General features: G+C 40.9%; 1 protein-coding gene across 2 annotated transcripts in view; it reads right to left on the bottom strand.

Annotated features, from left to right (window-relative positions):
* The window catches only part of CHD6 (chromodomain helicase DNA binding protein 6), a 223939-nt gene that overhangs the window by 93472 nt on the left and 112434 nt on the right, over positions 1–18033 (bottom strand). For both annotated transcript variants that reach the window (XM_061209614.1, XM_061209613.1), the window contains exons 6-14: positions 15426–15488; positions 14551–14609; positions 13759–13876; positions 9642–9728; positions 9305–9439; positions 5533–5654; positions 4040–4283; positions 2669–2845; positions 1851–1994 (exon numbers count right to left, since the gene is read on the bottom strand). In XM_061209614.1, the coding sequence (XP_061065597.1) occupies positions 1851–1994; positions 2669–2845; positions 4040–4283; positions 5533–5654; positions 9305–9439; positions 9642–9728; positions 13759–13876; positions 14551–14609; positions 15426–15488 (1149 nt within the window). The remainder of the gene's footprint in view (positions 1–1850; positions 1995–2668; positions 2846–4039; positions 4284–5532; positions 5655–9304; positions 9440–9641; positions 9729–13758; positions 13877–14550; positions 14610–15425; positions 15489–18033) is intronic.

Genomic DNA, 18033 nt, shown 5'->3' with positions numbered 1-18033 from the left:
GAAAAGGCAAGTGCAAAAGATCAAGTTTCAAGTCATAAAGAGCTGTTCAAAAATTTCAGAAGGGGTAGATTCTGCAGAAATAAATTGTGGGCTGTACCAATGCTTCCTGATGAAATATAAAGTGATTTACAGAGAGTGATTTACAAGAGTTACTTCCTGGAGCAGGTTTTAAACAATGATGAATATGCTTTACTTTATAACCAGATATATAGACAGTTGGTGCCGTTTTTGTGGTTTGCTCCTAACTAACCCCAATCTTAAATCTAATCCATTTAATGAATGCTTTGTTTTAGCAATCATGGTGCTTAGGAATGTAGTCCCCCAAATGGATAAGGAATTACTATGTAAGAACCCAAAGAGGAGAGACACAGCTAGGTAATCATTAAAGACAGGGACAAATGCCAATCTGCCACATGCTGGATTCAGCTTTTGCCCTTCACTTGGTTCATACCTTGAATCATTTAGAGTATACTACATGCCAGACACTGTGCTGGTCAATACAACAAACACAACTTTGCAGAAGATGTGGGCCTTGTCCTCAAGGAGGTCATTGTCTAGGAAGAAGAAAAAATGCATACCACAAAATAAGTGCAATGGGAGAAGAGGATGCATTTCTAATGGTCCAAAAATGGAGAGAGGGTTGGAGCTGGCTTTTGAAAGATGAATAGATACTGCAAATGTCGAGAAGTGGAATTAAGTTTGATTATTCACTGCTCTCAAAGTCTGACTCGCCAGAGAAGTAGAAACAAACAGACTGGGACCACAGAGTGTACTCTTGATTTCTCTGTTAGTGAAATTCCCAAACCTTCTCAGTTCCCAAATTCTCGGCCCCAACCCACTCTCACACCATTGCTAGATTAATTTAGCAGAACTAATTATGTCATTCCTGCAATCAAAGCCCTGCACTGCTTCTCTAATGCTTACCAAACCCTTCAACCTGTCTTTCAAGATCTTCCCAAAATATATCGCTAAACTCCTCCGGCTTCATACTCCTCAATTCATCCATCCTGTTTCCAGCTCAACCACATGATTCCCAACTACTGAATAAATTCCATGGCTGATTATGATTACTTTTTTCCTATGCAAAGCAGTCATCATCTCTCTCTCTCTGCCTACTGAAAACTTACCCACCCTTAAAAGTCTATTCTCAAATTATACTTTCTCCATGAAGTCGTTCCTAATTTCCAAACAGATGTGACCTTTCTCGCCTGTAAAGTCCTCAGCACTATTAACTGTTCCTCTTACGGCATTTAAACTTGTCTGCCTTACTTCTGCAATGTCCAGTTGAGATTTCTACCCATAGTAGATAGACTGGTTTGTTTTGAAACAGCTTTGAGTCTAATAAGCGAGACTCAGGACCAGATCTTTGAAAACAGGACATTTAGTTGATTTGGACAAAACTGGACTTGCCCACTACTCTAGTATACACACCTGCATTCTTTTCCTCACTACCTGTGTATTTTGTTGCACTCAAGAAAATAAGCCTGGAAACATGTTGCAGGTGATGAAGGAGGAGGGATGAAGGATGAAGAAGGCAGAGGAGGAGGGAAGCAAGCCCCTGAGGCCAGAGCTATGAACAAAATCACTGAACTTACATATGAGATCAGTGACGGCAAGAGGCCGGATATAAGGCATTTTGGATGTTGATTCATTTATCCTTTGGAGTAATAAGAACTGCTAATCATCAGTTTATCCTCTTCAACATAAACAAATTAAATAAAGGAGGCAATGCTCATTTTACGAGGGATGTGAGAACTTGCTAACTCCTGTCCCCATGGTGACTTGTTTTTCCCTTGATGGTGAAGGTCATTACCACATTGTCTCCTCAAATCCTTCAGGCTCCTATTTACCTGCTCCTCTGTTTTCAGATCTCCAAACTCCTCCAAGAAAGCAGTCTCTGAAGGAAACTGTGACGGCTCCAGGAAGTTGAGCAAACTGAAGAGCTCCTCCACCGAGTTCTGCAAGGGCGTCCCTGTGAGCAGCACCTTGTGTTCCTGCACGGATTCACAGCACGGGATGAACAGGGTCTGAGCCACCAAAACAGCAGGTTTTGGTGGGAAAATGATGCCAGGGCATTCTGGGCTTTATTGGTGGCAATTCTGTTTTGCCAGATGATGATACTTCATCATCAATATAGGAAAGAGGCAGAGGTTGGTTATAAAACATGTGACTCTACAGAATAAGTGTGACAACGTCAATAAACAGATCAACCTTCCTTTCACATCCCTGAGCCCAGGAGCAATTTCACGTTAGTTAAAGCACCCCTTCATTCATCCATCCATTCATTCGATATTATGGAGTGCCTGCCTGCCACAGACTGGGCACTGTGCCAAGGCAGTAACGTTGAAGGCCATCACCTTTGGTACCAGATCATTCAGGGACCTGGAAACAAGCCAAAACATCTTACATTTCCAGGTCACAAATTTCATGGTATTTAAGATTTCCCTGGGTCCCTCTGGGAATCAGTCTGTGGCAAAGGCCAAACTGTTGACCCAGTTCATAACAAAAAAAATTTGCTTCCTGCACCATCAGAGCTATAGTGGGCAAAAAGAAAATCTAGGGTGAGCAGACTGTGCACAAGTAAGCTGCATGCAGATGGCTAAAGAATGCCTCCTCTACTGTGAACAGAAGGGGCCTGTGTTTATGCAAAGAGCTTGCTAACTCTCACCAGGGCCATGAGCTTCAGGCCCTCCAGAAGTTTGCAGTTCCTATTCTTCAATCTGTGGGCTTCATCAATGATCACACAGCTCCAGTGAATCTTCTTCAGCTCTGGGCAGTCTGCCAGGATCATCTCAAACGTTGTAATGACGACATGGAACTTGAAGACTCCTGACAGCGGGTTTCCCTGAGGATGACACAACCAAAGACAAAGCTTTACGCAGAGCCAGAGAATCCAGCTACTGGGTTACCGGCTGGGTTAGAGGAGGCAACACTATAAATGCTAGGACCTAGGTGAGAGCCGATAAGCACTTCTTCCTCAGTTGAGAGAATACGAGAATGAACCAGCTATTTAGACAAGACAGAGACCCCATTACATCAATGAAACAAAAGCAAGAGAGCATGTACCCTCACAAAAGTGAGACAGAGGAGCGATATGGAAGGCCGAGAAAGGAAGCTTTTTATTTATTTACTTGTCATGATAAGGAAAGCGGATGGGTGCTGATTCACACATTCCCAGCCAGAAGCTGGTCTAAACCATGCATAGCTTGAATGCCCAAGGAAACCCTCTTTGCTACTTTTCAGGTAAAATTAATTTCACCTTGTAACTTGGGTTCTAGAACAGATTCGACATCATGATCCTGATTCACCCAGGACAAGTGCTACCAGGCAGGACACACCTTTGTCTTTCAGCCTGTATTAGTGCTGCCATCACTTTAAAAAGCACAGCTTCATCACGTTAGAGCACGTCTTAAATTTCTTCTAAGTGTCTCCTCCTGCCGTCTGTGAAATCTCTGGGGTGAGCACTGCCTTTCCTCTGAGTTCATTTAATTTTCACCTTATTTATAAAAACCAGTGCTCCGGACAAACATACAAGGATACTCAGCAAAGTGATTATACTTAACAAAAATATCTTAAAAAATTCTGTTGTGCTTTTAACCATTTGTTTTCTCTTTATCCTTCCATGTCAAATCTGTTAACCTTCTCTCTCTCTCCAAACTCCCTGGCTGAGAATCCTTCCTTTGTACACGAATTCCTCCGCTCACTTTCTTCACTGAGCCTGTAACAACTCAGATAAAATCTTCTGCATGTAAAAGCAACTTCGTAAGCCCACCAAGAAGCCAAGCTTTCCGTGTCCTAAAGAGCCTCTGGTATATGTCAGAGTGGAAAGCATGCCCTCCAATTCTGTGTTTTATCACAAATTGAATTACCAGGAAGGAGTAAGAAGTCTGCCTCAATAAACATGTGACTCTACAGAGTAAGCCAACAGTAACCCAAAATGCAGGGCATTAAACTCTGGAAGACAAGGGACAGAAAGGCTGTTTTGAACCAGGACGTCAGCAAGCTGTCCCCAGGTCTTTGTGACTGGTGGAGGGCTCACCTGTGCATCTCGGTACACCATCTCATACTGCTGGATCATCTGCCTGCTGATCTGGCTGCCGTGGTACACGATGGCGTTCATCTCTGTCCACGTCCGGAACTCCCGCTCCCAGTTAGTGATGGTGGAGAGCGGGGCAATGATGAGGAAAGGGCCGTGGATTCCCCTGAGGAATATTTCTGAAAGGAATGTGATGGACTGGATGGTCTTCCCTAGGCCCATCTCATCGGCCAAAATGCAGTTTTTTCTGCAGAGTAAGAAACACAGATACTTCATCATCAATATAGGAAAGGGGCAGAGGTTGGTTATAAATAAGAAGATACTTCAGAAGCATACGTTGACCTGTAAGGTCATCAGTGAAGGTTTTATCAGCATTTTCCAGAGATGCAACGGAAGCAAGTTTCTATTATCATTGTACACACCCTGCCTACTTCCAAAAAGGAACTATTGCAACTTGTGAGAAAATACATGAAATAGGTCCATTTAAATCTAACTAAAAATACCAAAAATTAAAATAATACTGAAACAAGGAGAGAAAAAAAATGCCTCAAATCTAAGCCAGTTTCTCTACCTGACAAACTTCATGGAAGCCAAGGCAAAAACAGAAACATAAGTTGCATGATTCTCATTGTCTATTACTTGCATTATCAAAGGACAAAGTTTTAACCCACATACTAAGTTCCGTATCAAGCGTAAAAACGCTGGTCTCTTGTGGTGACCCAGAATCACGGACTGCACACAGCTGTGACCCCGGAAGAGTGTGGCCCCTGTCCGGTCTCGCTCCTGACTGTACAGGTGGGCAACCCCAGACCTGGAGTGTCTGAGTGAGCTGTGCCCTGACTCACACTGTGAACAGGTGGCAGAGACAAGGCTAGAACACAGGTCTCCAGAGTCCCAGCTTGGTGTGTGCTCCACTACATACTGTCTTTAAAAATCAACACCGGGGGTACACTCTAGAATGTTAGGAAAATCTCAACCCATCTTTCTCAAATTTCATCTGTTTCATTTAGATTCTGATAGGAACTAAAGCACAGAGTTGAAAACTGAGTATTACAAGTCTAGGCCACCCATGGCTCACAAACAAGTAGCAGAGTCGGGGATAGAATCCAGATCCATTCTCCTTTAGAGCCAACTTTTGCTGAAGACTGGGAGATAAAAAACAGTTTTAAAGGATCTTTTGGGTTTTGTTTCATCTAGGTTGAGCCCAACCTTTTGGTTAGACTGGCAAAGAAAAAAAAGCACAAAGTCAGCGATGTCTAAAGATCATTCCTCTTGGTTGGAGAAACCAAACCAAACCAAACCAAATCTGACATAAAAAATAAAGTCCTGGTATGCCTGATGTGCAAAGATCACCACACGAAACCAGTGGCTCCGATGCACGCCCTTGCCACTCTGCTATTGCTACTCCACGCGGGCTAAGCCCACAATCTCCTTCCAGGCACAAACATCCGGTAGAAACATCATCCCTGAGGACAGGACCGGCTCTGGTTCCGCACCTGTTATACCAGTTAAAAAGAAGCCAGTTCATCCCCTCCAGCTGGTACTCCCGGAGCTGATTGCTGTTCTTGTACTCTCGAGACTTCTCAAGTTTCTGCCAGGAGTCTGAGGCAGGTCGCTCCTAGGGAAGGAGAGCAGAGAGCACAAGACACAGAGAATGACGCTTCAGGGGCAAAATGTGCAGAGGGACACAGGGCAAGGATGGGGCAGGTGGTAAATCTCAAACGCTGTCTGTCCTACAGCTGGCTGCAAACTGCAGCTACTAGCTTCTGACTAATGAGCCAGCCCTGTATTTTCTAGATTTCAGCAGATTAAACTAAGAACACCTCTATAAAGTTTGCAAGCAATTAATGAAGAAGAGAAACAGACCCACCTAAAATCTTGGTAAGTATTATATTGCTTTACTGAGACTCTTAGAAATCACTCCCACTTACATTTTAATTTCCCTACAAGCCAGTATTAGTCAGGTTTTTTAGTTTTCTATAGACAGAATGTTATTTGTCCTTGTGGAATCAGCTCAGGAAAGTACAGTGGGTCAAATATTTTGTTGATTAGTTTCTAGAGTAAAGCCAAAAGCCTATATAATCAAAATTGTAAATTCCTTAAATTCACCATGAACATAATAGCAATCTTATTACTTTATTTTCCCATATGAAACATCAATTTCTAAATGTAATTGATCTTTATTGATATGAAATGCCATTTTTATCATATAAGTTCTAATATATCCAGGGAGCTTTATCTAGAGACTTCATTCTGTCCTACTGCACTGTCTCTTATTGCAATAAAAACACACTTTTGAATTACTACAGCTTTATATCTGATGGGGAATTATTTTTCAAAAATGTCTTGGCTATTCTGTCTTATTTAGTATTCTGTATAACTGTAGAATCAATTTCAAGTTCCCTTAAAATTCTATTGGAATTTTGATTAATCTGGGGAAAATTTTAATTTTAATTTTTAGGTATTAAGTCTTCCCATCTAAAAATTTTGTTTATTTATATTATTTGGACATCGACTTGATTATTTTGCTTCTAGACAAATTGAGCCCCTAAGTTGACACTTCAAGGTCTTAAAAATAAAAATTTTTAGCTATGCCTATAGTTATATAAATGAGAATTTTGAGATTGTAGCTTTTCTAACAGCAATTGTAGTCTTTGGTAGTTCTACTTTAGAGTATTACAATAAAGTTTACTCCTGAAATATGCTATTAACTAAAACGAAGCCTTTCACATGTGAAATTTAATAAAATATGCCCAACCATTTCATATCACTGATATTTGGAGATAAGTGTAGTCTGTCCAATCTGTTCAGACCACTCAAAGTGTGGTCTTTCAGAAACTTACATACCACAACTTACCTACAAAATTACTATAGCTGTAGTTAGGCTAAGCCCCTTGAAATAGAACTCTGTTGAATATTACTATCAGCACATAGGCACAGGTGTTTTTAGAAATAAAGGGGAAAATAATTTATTATGTCAAAAAATTAATTTTAAAGAGAAAGCTCTTAAGCAAAGATATTCCTATAGAAACTCTCTTGCTCTGTTCCCTTAAAGAAATTACATTCTTCTCAACCTATAGGAATCATTCAGCCTGGATCCCCGAAGTCCATGTAACTCATTTTAATGGCACTCTACTCTACTAGATACTATGGGGAGACTTCCTGGAATGTTCCTCATCTCTAGCGACTGAAGTGGCTCACTCCTAGCACTGCAGATTTCTACTTTGCTGCCTTGGTAGCGCTCCTGATGTAGAGGCATCACGCTCTAACCCAGTCACTCCTCTGGGTTTTCCCTCTTTCTCCAGTGCTAAGGTTTTAGTTTTACATCACCATTAACATGACCAGAAATTTCAGCCATTTAAGGATAAGGCTTGAAATCAGCTAGAAATTCCCGATGCCTAGTCTGGTTGGCTCCTAAGTGGTACCGACTACAGCAAGTAACTTACCCCAAGGCTCCACAACCTTTAGTGGCTACTATTAAATTCGAAAGAGAACTGATTCTTGGGAGTCTCCAAGGTGGGTCTTGACTATTAAATGACTGCTACTCTCTTTGCACAATCGTTACTGACACTCATTTCTTGCTCTCCCAAAATTCCATATCTGACCTACATGTGACCAATTTTTTACCAAAAAGCTTTTAGTGATGGAATGTCCTATTCATCAAGACTGGTAGGGTTATCTCTAAACTTCAAAGCCCAGGATAAGAGCCCTTTAAAAAAAAAATTATTCAGTTAAAGTATTATTTGGAGCCAGCCCTTCTCTTAAAACATAAAAAGACAACTTTACTTATATTTTGAGCTACCATTCCAATTTAGGATGAGGAAAATTTCAAAACATACCTTTTAAATGAGAGAGCAAATAAATTAGAAACCAAAAGAGACAGGTGTGAAATGATCTCAGTTCATTGAGAGATGAGTAGGACAGGAGCATCACAACAGCAAAGAAGGAAAGGAAAAGGGAAACGGACTGAAAACACTTGCATTCATATTGTCGCCAAGTGCATGTAGTCAGTCTGAAGGAGTAAGTGGGATGCAGGCTGAGAGAGTAAGAATCTTGATTACTTCTAGATGATAACTTAGAATTAGCTTCAGAATGAACTTCTCTCTACTCTCTGCTCCCCCACTGGTTTGCTTCTGCTTTGGGCCACATGCCCCAATTAGCCTGGTGCCATATTTGTCCTGCACACACATGCCTCTTCCGTCAGCCTGTGAGTTCCTGGGGCAGGGCCTGCACCTTCTTTCTTACTCTGTCCCACACAAGAATCAACCTACAGCAGGTGCTTAGTAAATGACTAACAAATTGAATTTTCAATGGACAACTGTTATAGGAGAGGGTTGAGGGAAAAATTCATTAATCAATCATGTAGACAAACACTGTAAAATACACAGGTTTCTAATCACAGTTCCGCATCTCAAGATACCTCTACACCCTTCAGAGCCAAGAAACAAAAGCAAAACTGCTTCTGGATGGTCTCCGACAGGGATCTAAGTTCAGTGTCAAAGTCTTGCCTTCTGAGTCCCAACTTTCCCAGTGATATATATAAAAACAAGAATAAGGAACTGGATAAGAGTTTTTCATATAAAAATAGTGATTTAAAAAAAATAGAAAATGATCATTCCAGTCTATAGTTATATTCTTTCACAGCTCTGATTCTTTTCCCAAGTTAGTCACATCTTAACTGGGCTCTATCTCAATTCTGCCTCCTTTGACATTTTTGCAGCTTGGTGGTAATAATCCAGAATCAGAAAAACAAACCAATTCAACAAAAACGTACTGAAAACCTATATTTTATCTGCAAAGTTCCAGTGATCTATAGAGAAAGGACAGTTCTTCCCTGTAAGAATATTCCACTTGAGTAAAGGCAAAGGATAAAACTGAAGAAAAGAGATCACCAATGGAGCAAGGGATAAGAAACAGGAACAAGAAAGATACTAACAACTTACTGAGCTTCTTTCCCAAGCCAGGTATTTCTTACCTTCTATCTTACTGACTCCATCTGACAGCCATACACCAAGAAATCAAAGCTCATAGCCAAGCTTCTGAAACGTCACATACATCAAAGTAGAGCCCGGACGTAAAGCTGACCTGAGTGCTAGCAAAGTGTGATGTGGGGAGAAACACACCCCGAACCGCAGTTGCAGTGGGAGTGACCGATGATAAGACACCACAGAAACCACTCAGGAGCACAGCCCAGGGGACCCCCAGGATTGCCAAGTTCCTAAAATCACATGTTACAAGAGGCGCCAAACAGTGACATGGGTACATTACCACATGCTTAACTTCAGGGAGAACTTGCAGAGATTCGAATTCTTTAACTTTCGCAGGATCCACATCCTCCTCCAGCTCCCACGTACTTTCTTCGTAAGGCAGTGAGCACCACTTCACCAGGTAATGCGTCACTTCCTAGTGGGAAATGGGAGAGACACTTACATTCTTTCTACTGCATTACAGGAATCAGTCCTACACTGACAGACCTATGAAAACCCCCCTACAATACAGCACGCGAATGCCATGAAAACAAGGACCACACGTTAACGAAACGTGCAAAATATCTTCGGCAAGCGGCGAAGACACTTCGGAAGAGTCAAAACAGCAAAATACCCACCTCTCCGGTTTCTGCATCCTTGGTGTGGGCCACCTCCAAGATGCGATCAACCTCCACGTAGTCTGGGTTGAACAAGTCTTCGTCAGGCTAAGGCAAACAAAGAAGAAGAGCTAAGAAGTGTCCCCCATCCCTCCAACCCAGCATCCAGTGTTTGAAGTGACCCCCTCCTCTGAGCCCTATCGGGCGGGAAACACAGAATGAAAAGGTTCGCTTGAAAATAAAAGTCACATCACTGACATTTCTTCACTGTCCCCAAATCCTCCTCTTCAGGACTGAATTTAAAGAAACGACCACACCTTACAGGCTGCCCCACGGCCAGGGTGAGGCTTTCCTGTTGGTCATTACAGCACTGAGCAAAAATCAGCACAAGGAGGATTTCCAGAGATATCCCTCGGAAACCCAGAATTACAGTCTGTTTTTCTTCTTAATACCAGTAACGGTTAATATTGGAAGGAGGCATGGGGGGAGCTTCAGGGGTACTGATAATGTTTTATTTCCTGATCTAGGTGCTGGTTACACAGGAGTGTTTATTTTGCAAAAATTCACTGAGCTGTACCCTTAGGACCGCTTACTGTTAAACACACTACGCTTCAAAAAAAAAATAAAGTGTACTTACAAAATAATAAGCAAGATTTAGAAATATTTAATGTGTGTCCAGTGCTTTCATTTTAGCCTATAAGCTACTTTATGGAGTAGCAGGTGTCGTAATTGTCTTTACAGATGAGAAAACTGACTCAGAGAGGTTAAGTAAGTACTGTGACCAAGGTTGCAAAGCCACGTGAATCAGAACGTTTACATGGGTCTTTCTTGCCCAGAAGCCCTCCTCCTGAAGTGCAGGAATGTTCTTATTACCCCTTAAGCTAGAAGGCACTTTAGGAGCTGTCTAGTTTCATCTTCCAATCAACGCAGGAACACCTTTTTTTTTTTACAGCATCCCTGGCAAATCCACCCTCGGATTCAATTATCCCTGTGTTCAGGAATTTATTGCCCTCTGAGACCTGACCCACTGCCAAGACAGCTTTACCTCTGCCTGTTCAGTAGTAGCATCATGATCTTTATCATTATTACTATTAAATTACAGCCTAATTTTCCTCCTGTAACTGACTCATTGGTGTGAACCACTTCCTCTACAACAGCAGTAACCAAGTTGATTCTTCCATATCGGAACACCTCCCTAACCCCAGGTGTTCAATGTTCTTCAGATGCCACGTTTCTAGATCCCCTGGTGATGCAGAGAGCTAACCTTTGTGGAACAGTGACTATGGGTCGGGCACCATGCTTAGCACTTCTATCAACACTGTGTCATTTAATCCTCCCAGGTAGTCTGTGAGGGTGATAGTATTAGGAGTTCTGATTTACAGAAGTGGAGGATACTGAGTCTGAAGGAGCTACTGTAATTGGCCCAAGGCAAACCGCTATCGGGTCATTTTCCCCACTCCAAAGTTGTAAAGATCTTTAAAATACCAACGTGTGACATTACATTTACTTATTGCCATTTTCATTATTTCATTCATCCTCGCCTGTCCAGGTAAACCTGAACTTTGATTCTGTCATTTATTCTCCCAGCACTGGGTCTGGTGTTGAGGAGTCAGGGTCTCATAGGCCTCCAGCCCCGTGGGGTGTGGGAACTCACAGCCTTTCCAGCCCCACTCTCCTTCACACGCGCCCTCGGCTACCTCATAAAGCGGCTGGAAATAATGGGTATGAAGAAGCTCTATTCAAAACTAGGTTATTATTTATTTCATAAGAATACCATTTATGCAAGTTATTAACAAAAATGTTGACTAGGTCAAGACTGAAGACAGCGTTACAGCAACTACTCCCCACTCTCACTCCTCATTCCTTTCATGATGGCCTCCAATCTTCTCAAAAGCCTTTCCTTCCCCAAGGGTATGAATTCCCATTACAGTATTTTCTTCCCCAACGGTATGAATTCCCATTACAGTATTTCTACACATCCTAACACAATTTTCTATTCCCAACCAAGGGAAAAAATCACTCCCTTGGGAATAAATCAGAAACCAGATTCATGGGGCTTTGTAGGCTACATTAAGTAGTTTGGATTTTATTCCAAGACAACAGGAAGTGCTGAAGGGTCTGGAGCAGGAGTGGCATAGAAAACCCTCCTCCCATACCTGGGCACAAACAAGTGGTAACTGAGCACTGACCCTGCGCTTAGAACCACAGATAGAAACACGAGGAAGACGTGGCCCTGTCTGTCTCGCAGGGCTCAAAGTGGAAGACACAGACACGTAAACAAGCCACTGCACTGCAAATGCTCGCTAAAACAGAGGCGTGAATAAGAAGTTCCAGGAACCGAGGGAGAGTATCCAACAGGGCTTCAGGATGGTTTTTCCAATTCTAGCCCTTCCCTTCCGATTCTCTACAGAGGAACAATGCCATAATAAACAGTTCTCACAGGCTTTACAACAATCCTGGAGAGGCCTGGGGCCAAACGTTAAGGCTAAAGAAAAAGGACTCCATATTGGGACAAAAAGAACACTTATTGACATTATCCTAAACTAGTTTTTTGTCATTTGCGGAAAAGGAGTACAACATGAACAATGAATTGGTAAGAATGTGCAGCAATCTGCTAGAATCTGATGGCATCTCAGTGCACTCTTAAGGTCTATCTAGTATTTGTGACTACATTTAAAAAATAATTTTTATTGCTTTTTTCTTCATAAGTTATCTGTATAAAATTGAAAAATTACATGTTAAAGAAAATAGAAATCACCACAATCCCATCAAATTGAGAAAATTATGTCATCATTTTCACGTACACTCAGACATTTTCTATGCATTATTATGGTGATTCTTCTCTCTTGTACCCCCCAAAATGGAACTGTCGCATATAAGAGCGTGACATTTTCAACTAACAATAGTTAACATCACTAAGCCTCTTCCTATGACGTTAATAATTGTCCTCCAATATCATTTTTACTAGCCGCACAGTATTGCATTCTGTGGGATGTATCATAATTTAACAAGTGTCTATTATCTAACATTTTGTTTGTTTTCAATTTTTCACCAATACAAACAACTGTTTATCATAGCTAAGTCTTTGCACAAAGACTTGATAGTTTCCTTAAAATAAATGGTGGAAACAGAACTGCTGGGACAAATTATAGGCAAATATTGAGACATGTGATGTCTGCTGTCATCCTGCTCTCCTGACAGGTCATCCTAAGTTATGCTCCCAACCAGTGATGACGACAGTGTCTCTTCCCTACACCTTCACCAGCAGTGGAAAACACTTAGGTTTAAAACCTTCAAATATTTGATAAGTAAAAACTAGAAGATTCCCATTTTAATTTGCATTTCTTTGACTGCTAGTGAAATTGACTACATTTTTGTATGGTTGGTAAGTAATTTTCCCCTCTTTTCTGAATTCCCCATTAATTTGTCCATTTTTTCTATTTGGGATTTTGTATTTTTCTTTTTGAACTATAAGAGCATTTCTTATCATTAAAGCTATTTGTCATGTGTATATGTATGTGTATCATGCATGTGTGTATGCAAATATAAATAAGGTTTCCATACGGGATAAGAAGAATGTATGCCTTGTATGTATGTGTGCATGTACGTAATTAGGGAATACGTCTATGTACATTATGTACTTACTTAAAGATTTATTTGTGGTATTTTCTAACTTATAGGCACTACAGATGTTTTGATATCCAAATCCATCAATCCTTCCTCTTGCTGTAGGTACCATACTTAGAAATACCCAAGTTTATATATTTATTTACTTATTTTCTAACATTTTAGCTTTGTTTTTATTTTTTACACCCAAAATTTAAGTCTTCTTGGAATTGCCCTTTTGGGGAGGAGGGAGGAGGAAATGAAAGAACTGTGTGCACATTCCTTCTGTGTGTACATTCTGCCCTAGAACGTGACCTAGGTGCACGTTCTTATGAGTTATCAGTTTATAAGGTTTGACCCTTATTCCTTGGTGGATAATTTGTTTTCTTTGGCTTAAATCTGGACAAATCTTGTCACAAATCAGCAGACACCTAAGCAATAGATCTACACAGGACTTCAACTTTAAGAACCTTAAACCCAGTATTTAATACTGCAAGAAAAGCAGTGATCAAATTAGTAAATATTGCTTCACCTCAGTAAAAATGTGCTTCATCTGGGCTTGTTTATTCCTAAATCGCTTGATCTTCTGTGCGATGCGAGGATCCTTTTCGAGTTCTTCCATTGTGGCCCATTTACAGTGTAAGTAGGAACTATGCAAAGACACGCAAATTGTGAGACAAGAACAGAACCAGCAAACCATCAAGCTTTAAAGTGTTTCAATAACCAGGTGACCGTCTAACACAGCAGCAGCGGAGTGACTTGCTGTGGAACTGCTGGAGACTGGGCTTAGAAGGGCCTTGCCCTTCAGGACGAAAACAGAATATAAAACAATGCAGCAATTCCAAGCAACTGGTCACCACTCTGTGGCTTCTAGAGAAACTGGCTCAGAGCAGAGGGAGGGCAGGTATAGGCAGGCCATCGTTAATGCACATTAGTGAAAGTGGGCACACAGCAGAGAAAGAAAGAAAAACGCAAGTGGGGAGAAAAGTATAGGCTATAGGACCGTGGTTCTCCACTCTGGGTGCAAATGGGAACTGCAGAGGGAGTTTTTAAAACACACCAATCCTTGAGAACTACTCCTAGAGTATGAGCCAACGGGTCTGGAGTGCAGCAAGGACTTCAGTAGTTTTAAAAAGCTCTCCAGGTGATTCTATACGCAGCCAAAGTAAAGCACTGCCGCCTAAGGTGAACTTGAGCCAATCAAGGTCTGTGGGTCATGCCTTAGGGGCCATTCTTGGAAAACATAAGAGATAATGGTGTGATGAAAGAAGAAAGTTTTATTCATTTAAAATACACATAAAAATAATACATTAAATAGACGTACAAATTCCTATACTTGACGTAGAACAGCTCCAAGTCGAATGGGGGTTCTCCTGGGTGAACCTGTAACCAAAAGCAAGCAGTTATCAGCCCAGATCCCCATGGATCACCCTTATGTGCCAAAAGAAAAAGGTAAATCAATACTTCTTCCTGGTTTTAGAACATATTTCTCGAGGACATTTTCATTTTCCCAGGTCTTTTTCTGACAGGTCTGGAGCAGGCTTTCTAAAGGCTGAACACACAGTAAGCTATAAGGTTAGAAAAAAAAGAAGATCCTCCTGGTGTCATTCTTAGGTCCAGGCTGGGAGAGCATTCAGCTGATAAAGCCAAACTGGCCCAGGGCTCTGAGAGCTGGTGCAGAAGTGAGAACATGCATTTCCGGGGTCCTCCCAACCGTCCCCCACAAACTCCAGTGATGTTCACTCTCAAAGTAAGGAAGTCTACTTTCATAAATACTTGAGGTAAAGATGAAACTATGCCCTCACTGGCACCAGCATACTCTTTCACGCCAGAAATTTTCTCTAGAGGTTCTCTACACAGCCCTGAGATGTTGAAAGGAAAAGATGTTTTCATTGGGAGTCTTTTCCCATCTCTTCTTCTTGGCCCTCTGATGACTTTCAGTGGGCTATGGCAACTAAAGGATCAATACCTTTTGCTAGGATCATAAGGAAAAAAAAAACATCGGTTTGGGCCATACTCAAATATTTCAGGATTTTATGTCTTAAAATATTTCATGGAGGTGAAAATAAGTGTCAACTAGCCAAACAGTGTTCTTGCCTAGCTCTCAGTCCAGCCAAGAATGACCACTCCAGAAACATCTCTCCACAGAGGGTGTAAACTGCGCTAGTGATATACAAGCCAGAAACATCAGCCACGAACCTCCTGGACAGTCTTAGATGCCAGGATCTTCTCAATGATGTTTGCGTCATCTTCTGGAGGCTCCTGGAGATGGAGGTTGAAGAGAGAGACAATTACGGCACCACAGGAGCCATGAAATAATTCTAGAAGAAATACTGTAATAGGCACTACTTTGTCCAAAAGCTCACCTTTGAGTACTGAGGTCTCCCTCCTATCAGCCCACAGAGTGATCAAAAGATCACACACATTCTAACCTGCGGGCATAACACCCTATCACCTTCCCCTCCCAAGTGAGCAGGGAAGTTATTCTGCTTCTTGATTTGCTTCAGATTCTTCATTTCAGATCTGCCTTTAGCATCATTAAAATTGACCCTAAGACTTCCCTTCTCTGCCAAAACTGCTTACATGTTGCTGCATAAATTTTCAGAAAGGCCTAACATAGAAGAGTCTGGGGGCTTTAGAATCAGAGGGTCCCAATTCTGACACAATCCAGCTATTGACTTTGGGCTAGTCAATTAACACCTCTTAGTTCCAACTCTATTAAAATAGGAGTTAAAAACACATATCTCACTGGGTTACTGGGAGGATAAAACGGCATGTGAAAACATTTTTTGGACAGTAAGCGCTATGCAAATGCAAAGTATAATTATTCTTTACTAAATTGTACCATCTTTCCCCTCTGTACCTGGAAACGGCTTTCTGTTTCACTGATCATCCATTGACTACAAATCCCAACTGGAAACAAATTAATTCCTTCCTTTCTGCCCTAGATACACATCAACATTTCCTAATCTCCATGAAATCTCTTTCTACAGAGTATTTGACTTAAAAAAAAAAAATCTGCATTTAAAAAACAAACTTAAAAAAGGATGCACTAGATCTACAAATATTTCTTTAAAATTTTATTTTGTTTTAACTTTATATAAAGGGTGTCATGGTGGATGTAATCTTCTTTAACTAAATATGATATTGCCAATATTCATCCATATTGTTCATGTTGCTTTAGCCATTCAATTTTAATACTGTATAATATTCTATTGTATTAATAAACCAGAGTCTATTTGTCTTCTTCCTTTGATGGACATTAAAAAAAAAAAAAAAAGGATGCATTGGGTCACAACTCTCCTGTTAAATGTTCTTCCTCGGACTTTATTTGAGCAGTTTTATTTCCATCGTTTCATATGCACTACATAACCTTTCCAGATCCAGTATTTATCACAATATGAGATTTAGAACAGTATATGAAAAGAATACTCATCACAACAACCCTAACTCTCAAAATAACTATTTGGGTTCCTTATCAGAACTTTCCAAAAGGATGGTTTATGCTGCATCTCAGTGCCCATTCTAGGGCTCAACTGTCCCAAAGTCATACCATTACAGAAAACATATTTTCTAAGAACTTAAATGAAGCTTTTCCCAGAAAGGTGATGGTAAAAAAAGATGAGTAGGGCGGATGGCAGAAAAGAAGTATGGGAATCAGCAGGCACTGACAGATGCTCCCAAAGGCTACAAATATTTATTACGTCCCCCTGGACACATGGCATTGTGAAGTTAATCCAAAATGACAAGTCTTTTCCCACTGCTCAACCAGAAGACAAGTGAACTGGGCCTACCATACAATAGAAGGATGGGGCGGGATACAGACTAAGCTTTTGTTTTCCTGTCAGTATGTTTCTCCTGCTTGATTCTTCTGCACAAGTAAGAAAAGGAGAAGGAGGCAGTTTACTGTGGATTGCCTGTCTTCTCCCACCACAATATAAGCCTTGTGAGGGCAGGGATCCTTATTTGTTTTACTCACTAATCTAGCTAGATACCTTGAAAAGGCCAGGCAACAGTGGGTGATCAGTGAATATTGGTTGAATGCTAAACAACAGGGAAGAGGAAAAGAGACACAGATGGAAATACACAAGGAAAGATAAAGCATTATTCTTAATCTACATCATGTGATTAAAAAGTCTCCCCCTTCTCCATATACCTGGACTTATCTTCTACTGTACAGATGGGTAACAGCAAAAGGCCTAAGCTAGATGTACTTTCCTGAGCAGTAAAATCACTACCCCAACCTTGCAGCCAAACAGAGCTCTGACTATGACAGGTGGACAGAGGACAAAGGAACAGGGGCTGGGTCACAAGAAACTAGATGAATGAACCAACTTCCTTCCTAACTTCCTACTTCATTTCCTTCCTAAATTTCTCCCACATTATTTATTGAGTGCCTTTTGTGTTTATGCACTGGTCTTATAGAAATAAATGACCTACAGTCTTCATCATCAAGGAAATGCCAGACATGCTAACATAATGCTTTAAGTGAGGTATGGCATACATACAGCATGCAGAGATCTCAAGTGTACAGTTGTTGAAGTTTAAGTCCCACCAAGATCAAGTTATATAACATTTCCAACATCCTGGAAGACCCTCATGCCCCCAGTGGAAGTAACCACTATTCAGACTTCTACCACCATTGATTAGTTCTGCCTATTATTAAGTTTCATGTAAATGGAATCATATAGTGTGTGGTTCATTCTCCTGTATTACTGTGTAGTGTTTTATTGTATAAATACACCACCATTTATTTATCCATTCTATTGCTGAGGAATATTTGGGTTGCTTTCAACGTTCACATAAA

Source organism: Eubalaena glacialis, chromosome 13 (genome assembly GCF_028564815.1).
Source record: "Eubalaena glacialis isolate mEubGla1 chromosome 13, mEubGla1.1.hap2.+ XY, whole genome shotgun sequence".
Lineage (NCBI taxonomy): Eukaryota > Metazoa > Chordata > Mammalia > Artiodactyla > Balaenidae > Eubalaena > Eubalaena glacialis.
The sequence above is the reverse complement of the archived record's forward strand: the minus strand, read 5'-3'. Positions and strand labels throughout refer to the sequence as shown.